Source organism: Neomonachus schauinslandi, chromosome 1, assembly GCF_002201575.2.
Source record: "Neomonachus schauinslandi chromosome 1, ASM220157v2, whole genome shotgun sequence".
Classification (NCBI taxonomy): Eukaryota; Metazoa; Chordata; class Mammalia; order Carnivora; family Phocidae; genus Neomonachus; species Neomonachus schauinslandi.
Window position 1 is genome coordinate 14,188,555 of NC_058403.1, and position 13,541 is coordinate 14,202,095.

Consider the following 13,541-nt stretch of genomic DNA (forward strand, 5'->3'; position numbering starts at 1 on the left):
TTTTCTCATATGAATACTTCAAATAGTAAAATTGACTGTAAGGCATTGCAAGGACAAAGTGATGTGACATTTGTGGGTATCCACACTACAAGGCTTCCCCAGCAGAGACAGTAAATGAAGGCTAGTTTCTTCTTCTTCCAAACCCCTTCGCTTCATGGAAAAGTGTTCATATATACATACAACATAAATAATATGTGAACATGTATAAACACAAATATACTGATGTACTAATGATATGGGTGTTCTGCTCTTGCTTACTTTAGAGAAGAACAGGCATAGAGAAGATCAACGCATAAATGTGATAAGCATTCAGTTAAATGTGGTGGCTGCACCTATTACTAACGCCATTTGGCTGATGCATCCAGGATTTCACAAGAAGACTCTAACAATGTGTACAGAGATGAAAGTCAGAAGGGTGGAGACTGGGTTTGGAGGAACTCTTCAAACTCCTCGGGTACAAACCATCAAAGGGTAATATTCTCTGACCTAAAATACTAAGATAAGTTCATCGTGTTAGTACAGGACCTCTGAGACTATATCATTTTCTTTTCATATTTCTATCCCTGGTGGTAAAATAGTCCTGTATTGGCTCATAGAGAAACTAGTCTTCTGTTTCAGAGATTTGGCTCCTCCTGTCTCCTCCTGGACAGAGGGAGACTTATTAAGTGTGGGTGTATCCATTGAACATTAAAATGGAAGGAACTGTTGTGATTTACACTGAATTTTTAGCTAGAGGGAATTGGAAAGTAGATCCAGCAAGGTAATTAAAATTCCCATTAAAGTAGCCACTGGAGCCACTAGATATGCTGGGATATAAAAATACAGTGGAATGGATGAGCTAAACACATTGAAGCATTTTTAAACCAATTTTTACCGGAAAGTATATCCCCAAATAGCTTTCAAAATACTAATGCTTAGAAAAACTGTACATTTATTCTGATGCTATTTCCAATTTAAGGTAGTTTAGAAGCTATTTTTTGGCAATTGACATGAGAACCAATGTAAGAAGCAAAACCAAACCCATTTCCAGGTCTTAATCATTATTTCTATTTTTTTTTTTTTTTACCAAGAACATTAGTTTTTGGTTGGAACACAAGTAAGCATGAAATATATAAACCGTACTAGCTATTAAAAAATGTCGTGCTGTTCAACTTTCTTTGAGGGGTTTTGTTTATTTGCTTTTGTTCACAGTAATATCCATATTTTTACCTGAGCCCATCTTATTGATCTATATTAAGAATACTTTAAACATAAACCAAGCTTTCATCATGACTCTATTTATTGAAATGAATAAAATAAGTATGGTTTTTTAAAATAAAAATATTTTGGTGGGAAGTCATTTTCTACCAGGATTCTAAAATAAAGCAACACACAAATTTAGGCACATTGAAATTTTTCATATTATACTGCTTTTAAACTTTTTCTGTCCCAAATCATATAGGTTATAGAATTTTTCACATTCTTTCTTTTTTGCTAACATAACATAATAAAATAAAATAAATCAAAAAATAAAAAAATAAAGAATTTTTCACATTCTTTTACAACATACTTGCTTTTCAAGTTTCTTACTAGTGACAATTTCAAAAAAGAATAGAATTTCCCCTCAAAGAGAGCTAATTTGCCATTGTTTCAAAGAATTTTACTACAATTTTTTTTTCCTCCAAAGACTTTTGCTACAACTTTTAAAAGCAATTCCAAGAGAGGAATTCTAAGAATGTTTATGTAGTGGTGGTTATACCTGGATTATGTGAATGACCTTCAAACGTGTCTGTTTTCATTGGATAATTTAAGAAGGAGAGATACTATTAAAATTCAGTCACACTTCCTTATAGATATACTCAATCAATGGAAGGAACATCCAGGTTTATGGGACATGGGAGCACCACTTCTGGGGCTATAATGGAGAGTTCTGATGCAGCTTCCTACAAGGAGGAAGAGTCTGTATACACAATCACCACCGTTCTAGGGATATATAAGGGATCAAGCCAAATGAGGGGAAACACTCGCTTCTTCCCATTCAACTGCAGCCTGCTTTTGAAACCTCACTATGTCTTGCCACAACTGCTCTGCAAACTACAGCTTGGGATCCCTCAGAAGTCCCTGCCATATTCCTCTCACCTCCTCCATTGCCCTCTGCTCTACGGGTGTGAGCTGTGCTGATGTCCTCTGCTTGCCTAGTAACTGTCAAGACCATCTCCAGTCTCTGGACAACTGCCAAGAGAGCTGCAGTGAACCAACCAGTTGCCTGCCAGCCCACTGTGATCCCAGCAACTGTGAAATATCTTGCTACCCTTCTACTACTTACTACGTGTCCAGACCCTGCCATGGAACTTCTTTTCTTCCTGCTGCTTCTTATAGCTCTGGCTCCTGCCTCCCCATATCCTATAGACCTCTGAGCTATGTGTCCAGCAGCAGCTGACCCCTGAGTCTCCTCACTTACGGATGCCGCCCTGTGGGTTTTTTGCCCTGTGGTCCTCAACCACTGAGCACTGTGCCCAGCAGCCTCAGACCTCTGCGTCCTGTTTTCGCTGGATGCCAGCCTCTGAGCCACGTGTTCAGTACTTGCCGTCCATCTTGCTCTGCGCTGGGAGGCCAGTAGCTTCTTTGTTCCCGTTAATAATCACGCCAAGGATCCAGGACAAAAATTCAAACTCTGTGGACTTGTGCTTCTTTCCTAGTAGTTCCTTTTCTTGCTTTTAGTCTGCCTGAGATGTAATTCGAGCTGCTCCTTTCCTATTTTTATCTTTTTTGCATCTCTCCTTGGCATAAAATTATTTGATTTACAATGCTGTTCAATGTCACTCAGGTGTGGGAAGAATTTATTTGGTTCATGTTGTAATAAGGGAGATTAAGTCAGAAATTAAGAATCTGGTTCTTCAGTTTGTCTTTCATTATTTCATTTGAACACAGAAATGACCAACCTCAAGTGCTTGCAAGATAAGTGAACAGGATATGGGATCCGCAACCATATGTCTTATCTCACAGTAGTAGAATAGCTTGATGGTTTGTTCCTCAAGCTTCTTTCTAGATCTCTGATCCTAGGTACTTCAGAGACCCAAAAAGCCCTTGGTGGAAGTGACTTTGAGAAGGCAAGATTAGGAACGTTTTCCTTATCTCTCATCCAGTGAACATACTTCCACCAAAATCTCCTTTCTAATTGCAAACTGAACCACGTTTCCCTCCTGCATAAGCCTTTGGTGGCTTCCTATGCTCTATTCCCATATAATGAAAATGCCAACCCCTGACCAAGGCATCTGTTTTCCATCATTGTCTTCCTCCATCCCACCTCTCCAGCTCTGTCCCTTTCCCAGTGTTGCCAACACTAAGCTCCTGCAATTCTAACTTACATGTAGGTCCTTGAACACACAGCGTTTTATAATTATCTGCCCTTTGACATGTGTCTTCATCAAGGCCTGCATTCATCTCTGATCAACCTACCCTGAAAACTTGCCCTCAGCTTTAAAAACACAGTCCAACTTCATTTAGTAATTGCTGATTTATTCAGCAACTATTTGATTCCCTATGTCTTAAACCATCCTGTGCCGGACACAGATACAGAGCTAGACAAGATCAACCTGAACTATTGCAGTATTTACCAGAAGCCACATACTCCGGGACATATCTATATTAAAGATACATTTTCCCTCACTCAACATAAAATGTGTAGGGGTATATATATTCCAAATTAAAATAAAACTAAACTGTAAAGGCGCAACATTAACGTTTCTGAAGAACTGGAATATCTAGAAACTGTGCCAGCATGCAAAAAAGACAATGGTTTCCAGGAGCTGACTAGTAGTTGTTTCCTTGAGAGAAGACATATGCCTCTGGTTCTCAGAATCCATCTTTCCTTGTAAACTTTCTGACACTGAAGCAGAATGCCTCTTCCTCCTATATTCATGTTCATGCTGCTGTTGTGAAATCCATTCTAGTGCATTCTAGTTCATTCTTTTGCCTTACCTGCCTGTCTCTCCTAGATATTTTGAATTTGTGACATCTGTACCCTTTATATATATTTTTAAAGATTTTACTTATTTATCTGTCAGACAGAGAGAGAGAGAGAGCACAAGCAGAGGGAGCGTAGACAGAGGGAGAAGCAAGCTCCCTGCTGAGCAAGGAGCCTGATGCAGGGCTCCATCCCAGGACCCTGGGATTGTGACCTGAGCTGAAGGCAGATGCTTAACCCACTGAGCCACCCAGGCATCCAGGTGCACCCTTTATATTCTGTAGTCTTTTCACAACCTTTTCCTCACCCTTTACCCTGACGAGTAAATCACACTGTGACTTAGTCTACTTTTATCTCAGACATATTGTTGATTCTATTGTTGACGTTGTTGGACTGTTAATTTTAAAAATAATTTTAAGTGGAATTGTACTTGAAATGTAACATACTAATTTGTGCACAAATCATTGTTCCACAGAGGTAGCCACTCTCTGACTTCTAACTCATATATTAGTTTTGCCTGTTCTTAAACTTTGAAATGAAATTATACAGTATCTACCCATTTATTTCTGGCTTCTTTTATTAAATACTGTGTTTGTGAGATTATTCCATGCTGTTTTGTATATACCAATAGTCTGTTTATTTTTCTTGATATATAATATTTAAGGTAGTAAAACACCAGAATTTATTTAACCATTCTGCTGTTGATGAGTATATGGGTTGTTTCCAGTTTAGATTAGGAATAATGTATAGTATACTCTTTTATTCTTGTACCTATCTTTTGCTATACATAGGAGGTATTTCTATTGGGTAATACATTTAGGAGTGGAATTGATAAATTATATGGGATGTGCCTATTCAGCTTTATTCTATGCCATGACGAGGTAATGCCCTACAGTTTTACCAATTTTCGTTTCCACTATCTGAGTATGAGGATTTCAGTTGCTTTGCATTCCCATCAATATTTGCGATTGTCAATATTTTTACGTTTAGCTATTCAAGTGAGTATGTAGTTATGAAAAATGTTGGTTTTATTTGGAATTTCCCTGATGACTCATCAGACATAGAACATTTTTTTAATGTTTCTTTGCCATTTGAATATCTTTTTTTTTTTTTGTAAAGTAACCATTCATGTCCCTTGCTGATTTTTTTGAAAGATTTATTTATTTATTTGAGAGAGCGAGAAAGAGAGAGAGAGAGCACATGAGAGGGGGGAGGGTCAGAGGGAGAAGCAGACCCCCTGCTGAGCAGGGAGCCCAACGAGGGACTCGATCCTGGGACTCCAGGATCATGACCTGAGCTGAAGGCAGTCGCTTAACCAACTGAGCCACCCAGGCGCCCCCCTTGCTGATGTTTTTAATTGATATGTCTGTTTTCAGAATGGAAAGTTTCTTTATGTAGTGTCTACATTAGTTCTTTGTTTGGTAGATATAGTTTGAATATCTTTTTCCACATCCCTGCTTATCTTTTTACTCTCTTACTGGTGTCTTTAGATTAATAGAAGTCCCTTATTTTATGTTAATCCAATGTATCGATCTTATTTATGGTTAGTACCTTTTAGTTTCCTTTTTAGGAAATCTCTGTTTAACCCAAATTAATGAGGATACTACATGGCAACTTTAGAAACTTTTGTTTTGTTTTGTTTTGCTTTCAGCATTTGTATATACCATCAATGTAAAATTGATGTGTGTGTGTGTATTGTGTAGAAGAGTCCAAAATTCCAGTTGAACAACCACCATTGCTTAAAAGACCCTCCTTTTCCTACTGCACTGAGTTCAGTGCCCTTTTTTCATAAATCATCTATCTATATGGATGTGTCTATATCTAGTCTCTATTCTGTTCTAGTCACAATTTGCTCTTACATAAAAAATCATGCTGAATTTTTCCTTGTTTTATTTGCATTTCTGAACTCTTCTCTAGACTTCAAGTTCTTTGAAGGCTGCCTTTGTATCAGTAATGACTAGGCTCTTTGAAAATGTTTGTTGATTTGAACTTAAATAAGTTACATTTTGGTCAGATGGTTGTGGAAGCTAGGGAAGAGGTATTTAGATTTAGGAGAGTACTGATGAGAAATTGCACATGTTGGGTTTTTTTCCTTTGGCGTTTTATTCTGTGCTATCTTCCTTAAGGTTGGCTGAAAACGGGTATTCACTTCTCATCTCCCCATAGTTCAAAATTCGAACAGCAGGATTTTAAGGGAGATTCTGTATTCAATATCTCATGACTACATAGGACCTGCTAATATTTATACATTAGCTCACATGTGATAATTTTGTATTGCTAGCCCATGATCATGTTTCTTACTTAGTTAATTTAATTATTTTAATATGCAGCAAGGTAGTTATAATTGTTCCTAATTTAACCAAAATCATATAGATTATAAATTACTGATCACTTTGCCCTTCCACTATGAACTCTAATCAAGAATACATTTTAGGTCTCCATCATAACCAATTATGAAGCATTGTCCTTGAAGTTCAAAATCAGACAGAATCATCTTGTTCCTTATCTAGCCTGAGATGGAGAAAGGAAAAATAAATATTTAAACTTGAATAATGATTAGCTAAGTCTTTAAATCAAGCATACATAAGGAAAAAATGCAGTGTTAGTCTAACAGACTGTTCAGATATTTTTTTTTTATTTGAGAGAGAGAGAATGAGAGACAGAGAGCACGAGAGGGAAGAGGGCAGAGGGAGAAGCAGACCCCCTGCTGAGCAGGGAGCCCAATATGGGACTCGATCCCGGGATTCCAGGATCATGACCCGAGCCGAAGGCAGTCGCTTAACCAACTGAGCCACCCAGGTGCCCCAGACTGTTCAGATATTTTGAGGGTAGAATTTGGAATCTGAGTTTTTTTTCTCAGGGCTTAATTTTATATAATCTCTTCTCAATATAAACAGTAGTTTCTTCTTTCTCCACTGAGACATAATTTCTCATAGGGGAATTTTCTAGAAATTGTAGAAGGTGAAGTCAATGGGGATAACTCTTAAGGAATGTTTGGACTTCTAGTTTCAGCTCTAACATTTAAAGAGTGTAGAAATCATCACTTCTGTTTTACAACAAGAAAAATTTGGACAACTTGAAAACCAATGACTTTTCTTGGACCCATCAGAGAGGTGAATTTCCATGGCAAACTGCTATCTCAAAATTTGGAGAAACAGATGAATCCAGAGAATCACTGCTGAAGCCTGCTTACCTGGAACTGGAAGCTATGCTGAAATCATAGCCTTGTAGGAACACTTAATAATTTTGAGGACTTGCTGGGTGCTGAGTGTGAACCAGCATGAAGATAAGAACCTCTTGGGAGTCACAGTTTTAGGGATGCCCCCCAATTCATGCATTTTACCTCCAGGAACCCCACCAGTTTCTCCTAATGAAGAATCGAGGAAGGTGCTCTCATGGCCATAGAGTAATCCTAGTGAAGCATACCCAGAGCCGCTTCCTCCATAACAAATCTCCCCTCTCCAGGAAGAAAGACTTTTCCAGAGCTTTTCTCAACCTGAGGAAAGGACACTTGTCTCGCTTCAGTCTCCACCAGGTTTCCTGTCTGTGTCACGGAGGAGGTGCAGAAACTAAGAAACACGTTTGAAGGCTCAAGCTCAGGGACACAGGTCTATTACAAGATTGAGTTTTAATTATAATAGAAGGCTTCCCCTCTCTCCTACCTTATCACCATACCAACAGCCCGGCAGCATAATAACAGTGGATTGCAATTCAAAGAGCTATATGATGCAGTTCTCTCTGAGGAGGTGTACATGGGAAAGCCCAAAGTCAATAGGAGAGATTTAAAAAAAAAAAAAAAAAAGAATACTAGAGAAATCTGAAGCCTCTGGCACCTATAGCAAATATCTAATCTTAGGCAGATCAACTGCAAACCTCACACTAAAGGCCTATTTACCTCAGTTTCTAACATCCTATGCAACTTGTCTGACTTTCAATGAAGTTTTAAGGCACACCAAAAGGCAATAAAATCCACAGTCTCCAGGGAAAAAATAAGCATCAAACTCAGATTCAGATATAACCTAGATGTTGGAATTATCAGACAGGGAATTAAAGTAACTCTCATTATTATGTTTAGAGCTCCAGTGGAAAAAGTAGACAATATACAAGAACATATGGCTAATGTGAGCAGAGATAAATATGAAGAAAGAATAAAAAAGGCTAGAAATCAAAAACACAAGAATGCCTTTGACCATCTCATTAGTAGACTGGACATAGCCAAGGAAAGAATCAGTGAGCTTGTAGATAGGTCAATAAAAACTTCCCAAACTGAAATGCACAGAGAAAAGAGAATGGGAAAAACATAACAGAGCTTCTAAGAACTGTGGGACAATTTCAAAATGTATGGCATACTTTTGGCATAATTGGCATAATTGGAATGCCAAAAGGAGAAGAAAAAAAGGAACAGAAAACATTAATTGAAGTAATACTGGCTGAGAACTTTCAAATTTTAATGACAACCCCAAACAACTGATTTAGGAAACTTGAAGAACACTGAACAGCATCAAAACACAAACCAAAGCCAAAACCAAACAAAAAGAACATTATACCTCCTTATGCCATATTCAAGCTACAGAAAAACAAATACAAAGTGAAATCTTGAAGAAAAAAAAAGGCAGAGAAAAAAGAACGTATTGAGAGGAAATAAGAACTATAGTGGACTTCTTGTCAGAAAGCATGTAGGCAAGAGTGTGGTGAAATATTTAAAATGTTGAAAGAAAAGAAAAAACTAACCTAGAAACCTATATCCAATAAAATTATCCTTTAAAAGTGAAGAAGTATCAAGATTCTTCTCAGACAAACAAAACCTGGGGAATTCATTGCCAGCAGAACTCCCCTGCAAAAAAAAAAAAAAAAAAAAAAAAGTTAAAAGAAGTTCTTCAGGGAGAAGGAAATTATATATGTCAGAAACTCTGCTCCACATAAAGAAAGGAAGAAGAACGGAGAAGAAATAAACATATAAAACAAACTTTCATTTTTCCCATTCTTAATTGATCTAAAAAGAATGGATGCAGTTGACATGGCTGTTATTTAACTTAATTTCTTTCATCATTTAGATCAAACCAGTCTTTTGCCATTTTTTTTTTTTTTGGTGTGTGTGGAGAGTAGATATTTTCCTTGAAAGGGTTGAGAAAATCTACTTAAATATAAGAATTATTTCCAATTTACAACTCAGTCAATATTTCATTGTATAAGCTGATTAATTCATTTGCAGCATTTAGTGTGCATCGTTGTTCAGTACATAATAAAGAATTCCTATTATGTGCCAAGTTCTCTTCTGCTTGCTGGGGCGACAGTGGTAAACAAGACAGCTGCTATCCTTCCCTTCTGGAGCTTTCACTCAGTCTGGGGGAGGAAATAGATAGTAAATAGTGATCAAGAATATGATAATACTAGAGTGGATAAAGTAGTATAAAGGGAATGAAAATGGTATTGTAAGCAGGGGGAGATAGCTACTTTCAACAAGGTCAGAGGCATTTTGTCTTTTAAAAAGTGACATATGCATTGTAACTAGTAGGATTAGTAAGAGAGCACCCTGTGATAAACTGAGGGAGGCGTGTTTGGGGCATGGAGAACAAGATCAAAGGCACACACTTGGGGAGGTTTCAGAACAGAAGGAGATGAGTGTGGCTGCTGGGCAGTGGGTGAATCAAAGACAATACCAGAATTTGCCAAAATATTCAATATATTAGACACTCTTGACAACAGCGTCATCAACTCTATCAAGTATACCCAAACTGTGTTTAACAAGCATTGGTTGTTTTCCAAAAGTACAGAAAACACAACCAGATGGGTGTCCAATTAGAGAGATATTTTACCTATACTTACAATGAATCCTAGCATCCTACTGGGATAGTAAGACTCAGAGTGGTTCATATTACATAAAAAATGACTGACTCTCTTACAAGAAGACCTTAAAAAGAATGTTCAGCTATAATTTTTAGTAGTTGTTGATCAGTCATCAGTCTGGTGTTTCTCTGGAGTAACACTAGATTCTGACCTAAGATTTCGTAAGGTAAAAGCCTCTGAGGAAGAGGAGCTGGAGGGCTGGTTACGAATTTTACTGTATGGAATGTGCCAGCGGCCATGCAGAAATAGACAACGATATTCTTCTCCAGATGTTTTAACAACATCTCTGCCTCTTATTCATACATTTATTGAACCAGCTGAATAAAAATAGGAACCACAGGGCTTGAACTTTCAGATAGATCCTTCAGAGTTATTATGTGATAGAACAATACAGCATGTGGATAACTCTCAAACCAATGGAAATGAGAAGCATAGTTAGCGTGAGATCAGTGGGACATGGTATAGAAGTGTCCTTCTTAGCCAGGTAAGAAAGTGTAAGTACCTCTCCCTTACGATGTCCAGTACCTTCCAATACTTTTGGCTATTGTTCAGTACAAAGCTACTCAAGCAATACCTTATTAATACCTTGCTCACTTTTTGAAGGTCAACATTCACAAAAAAATACATATGTTGAGATGTTGGAGTAACCCTAATTGTAAGCTTCAAAACATATTTAAAAGAAAACATTCTTAATTCTGCAATTTCTCTGACATATTTACCGCAGCTGTATTTAAATATTTTCATGAGTTTGTTTAAGGTCCAAGGACTTTTTTCCTCTCAATTATTTTGATATTTCTGCTCCTTTTTACTGATTGCATTACTTTTTTTTTTGTATGGGAAATTTGCTCAGAGTATGTTAATACTCTGGAGCAACTGAGATTTGTCTAGACACTTGATCAAACAAACATATGTCATTAAAGGATATTCATTACTGCTAACATGTTTGCCATGATCATTTTTCTATTTTTTTAAAAGAGTTATGTATTTATTTGAGACAGAGAGAGAGAGTGTGTGTGAACACAGTGGGGAGGGACAGAGGGAGAAGAGAGTCTCAAGCAGACTACGCTGAGCATGGAGCCCCATGTGGGGCTTGATCTCAGGACCCCGAGATCCTCAGTTGATACCAACACCCGAGTCAATACCAAGAGTCTGATGGTTAACAGACTGTGCCACCTGGGCACCCCCATTTTTCTATTTTTGGGGGGGGGAATATAGGTGTTAAAAGTTTGGGTTGTGCATTGAAATGAAGCAGGTTGTTCGTAATTTGTGCTGGGAAATATCTAAAAATGAAAACTAAAGATCTACTTAAAAAATAAAACATTCAGGACACCTGGGTGGCTCATTTGGTTGAGCACCCAACTGTTTGTTTCAGCTGGGGTCATGATCTTAGGGTTGTGAGCCCGGTGTCGGGCTCTGCACTCAATTGGGAATCTGCCTGAGATGCTCTCTTTCCCTCTCCTTCTGCCCTTCCCCTTACTCTCTCTCTCTTTCTCAAATAAATAAATAAATAAATCTTTAAAAAAAAGAAGTTATTTATACTCTAAAGTATCTAGCAATTGCCTTGATAAATACAATTAATTAGGAAAAACCCTGTGGATTAATGAAAGCATCCATGTCCTATGCATACTCTGATATTTTTATACGGTGGAAAGCAGTGACCTTTTCCAAGTGGGTGAGTGCCCTTTATGTGACATCTGGGCCTCCAGGATGTTATGAGAAGGCAATTTACTCAATCACACAAGGAACCTACATATTGTGTCATGCATAAAAAATGCTGCCATTAGAAGCTGTAGGATCAACTAACAGAAAATCTTCCCAGTTCATATTCCAACAAGGTGAACTGAGGAACAGCCCTTCTCTGGACAGTGTAATGACAAGCATGCCCCTCTGATAAACATCCCTCACTTGAATCCAGAGAAATAATGCTGTAAATCGGACATCCCGATATACAGATCTTTCAATCCGTGCTAGAAGTTTTCAGTATTTGAAAACGAATCCAAACATACTTTCTATAGTAATTTAATCCAATCACAAGAACTCTACGCTCCTCCAAAAAGCATATTTAATCCCACTTAGTAAATTCCTTAATGTCCCATGCTAAGTTAATCTAAATGTGAATGAATGATAAACACCATATCATTATTTAATGCCTATTGCATTATATTATATTGCATTGCATTATATTGCACAATAGTGTCAAGCCTTTTAAATTATACCTATGAAACCATGCAATATTGAATACACAATGTTTTGTTTTCTTAATCACAGCCTTGCCGACCAGTTCTGACACAATGTGTATGTCAAATCATTTAGGAAAATGTTAACATGTTCTTTTTTAAACAGAAACTTTTACATTCAAAGGATTCTAGAAAACAAGCCCATGTGAAAATTTAAAGCAATAGAAAATTCAATTATGGGAGCTCACACTTCCTAATGCACGAGTCTCAGTCATCATTTTTGATGCATCTGTTAGATTTTAATCAACTGACTATAGACATAAATTTGTAAAATATCCTCACTCATAGTGAGTACAGGATCACAGGAGTCTTAGCTTTGCATTTCCTCTACTGTTGTCTTATTTTCTGATCCAAAGATGAAAGACACTATGATTCTTTGAAAAAACATATCTTAAAATAATAAATTTAATTCTTTGATTATTTGCCTCTTTGACAATTATTGAGAAGTGAAAGAAAATGTTGTCAGGACCACAATATAGGACATGCTTAGATAAGCAGACTAGGTTTTCTTCCAAATTCAAATCAGAACTTTACTGAAAATGTAAAAATCTTTTTATTTCTGTGATCCAAGGAAATGGAGTTTACTCAATAAGGGATCGTGTATTGAACCTTCAGAGGAGCAACTGAGATTTGTCTAGACACTTAAGGCCAATGGTTTTGGAGGCACGTTGAGAAGACACGCAAAAATATTTTGCTGCCTCTCCACTTTTCTGTTCTTTCTTAATTCCATCCGCAAGTGCAACCACCTCTGGCTCCCAATATAAAGAGACCATTGTCAGATCTAACAACACAAAGGAAAAGAGAGAACACGCAGGGAAATGTTGGGGGCCCACATATAACATATTGTCTGCTCCTGTTTGCACCATCAGCAGTTGTATTGATGAGCCTTCTTTCTCATTAATAGAAGAGCCTTTTCCATTTTCTTTATGGAATTCTTATTGGTTGATAAATATCCTGGATTGTCAAGTCTGCATGAGCTGCCTCTCTGGAGGTGATGATGGCCTGCAAGATATATCTGTAATACAAATTTATGAATTGATTACAGAACTTTCTCGGCTGCAGGGTGAAAAGACTGCTATATTTTAAAGCATACTTGGCATCTTGTTTCTTGTAGAGAAACCTATTCTCCATTACTCCATTTATTATTAGGAGCAAACAGTGCAGTAACATACAACACTTCTATTTCCTTTACAGTTGGGTACAGAGAGGGTGGAAAAGGGGAAAAGAAAGAAGAAGAGGGAGAGATTGAAAGGGAAAGGAAGATGGCCAAGGGGTGAATCTCAAACTATGTTGGTGGAACTACCACAGGTATCGTTGTTTAAAATTGTATCTCTAGATGCATTCATTCAACATCATGTATTCAACAGATATTTTTGAGTTGTGGTATATTGGACATGATTTATTTGCATGGACACCCATACTACTGAATCTCGTATGTCTCCAAACAAACAGTATAGTTACCATGTTAATGCTTTGGCATCTGGAAGCAAGACTCTAATATATAAAGTTTT

General features: G+C 37.4%; 1 protein-coding gene across 1 annotated transcript; it reads left to right on the top strand.

Annotated features, from left to right (window-relative positions):
• The first annotated feature begins 2,047 nt into the window (after window positions 1–2,047).
• Window positions 2,048–2,599, top strand: LOC110570092 (keratin-associated protein 26-1). Its single transcript, XM_021678057.1, is given in 1 exon segment — window positions 2,048–2,599. A coding segment is annotated over 1 exon segment (552 nt).
• Window positions 2,600–13,541: the final 10,942 nt, after the last annotated feature.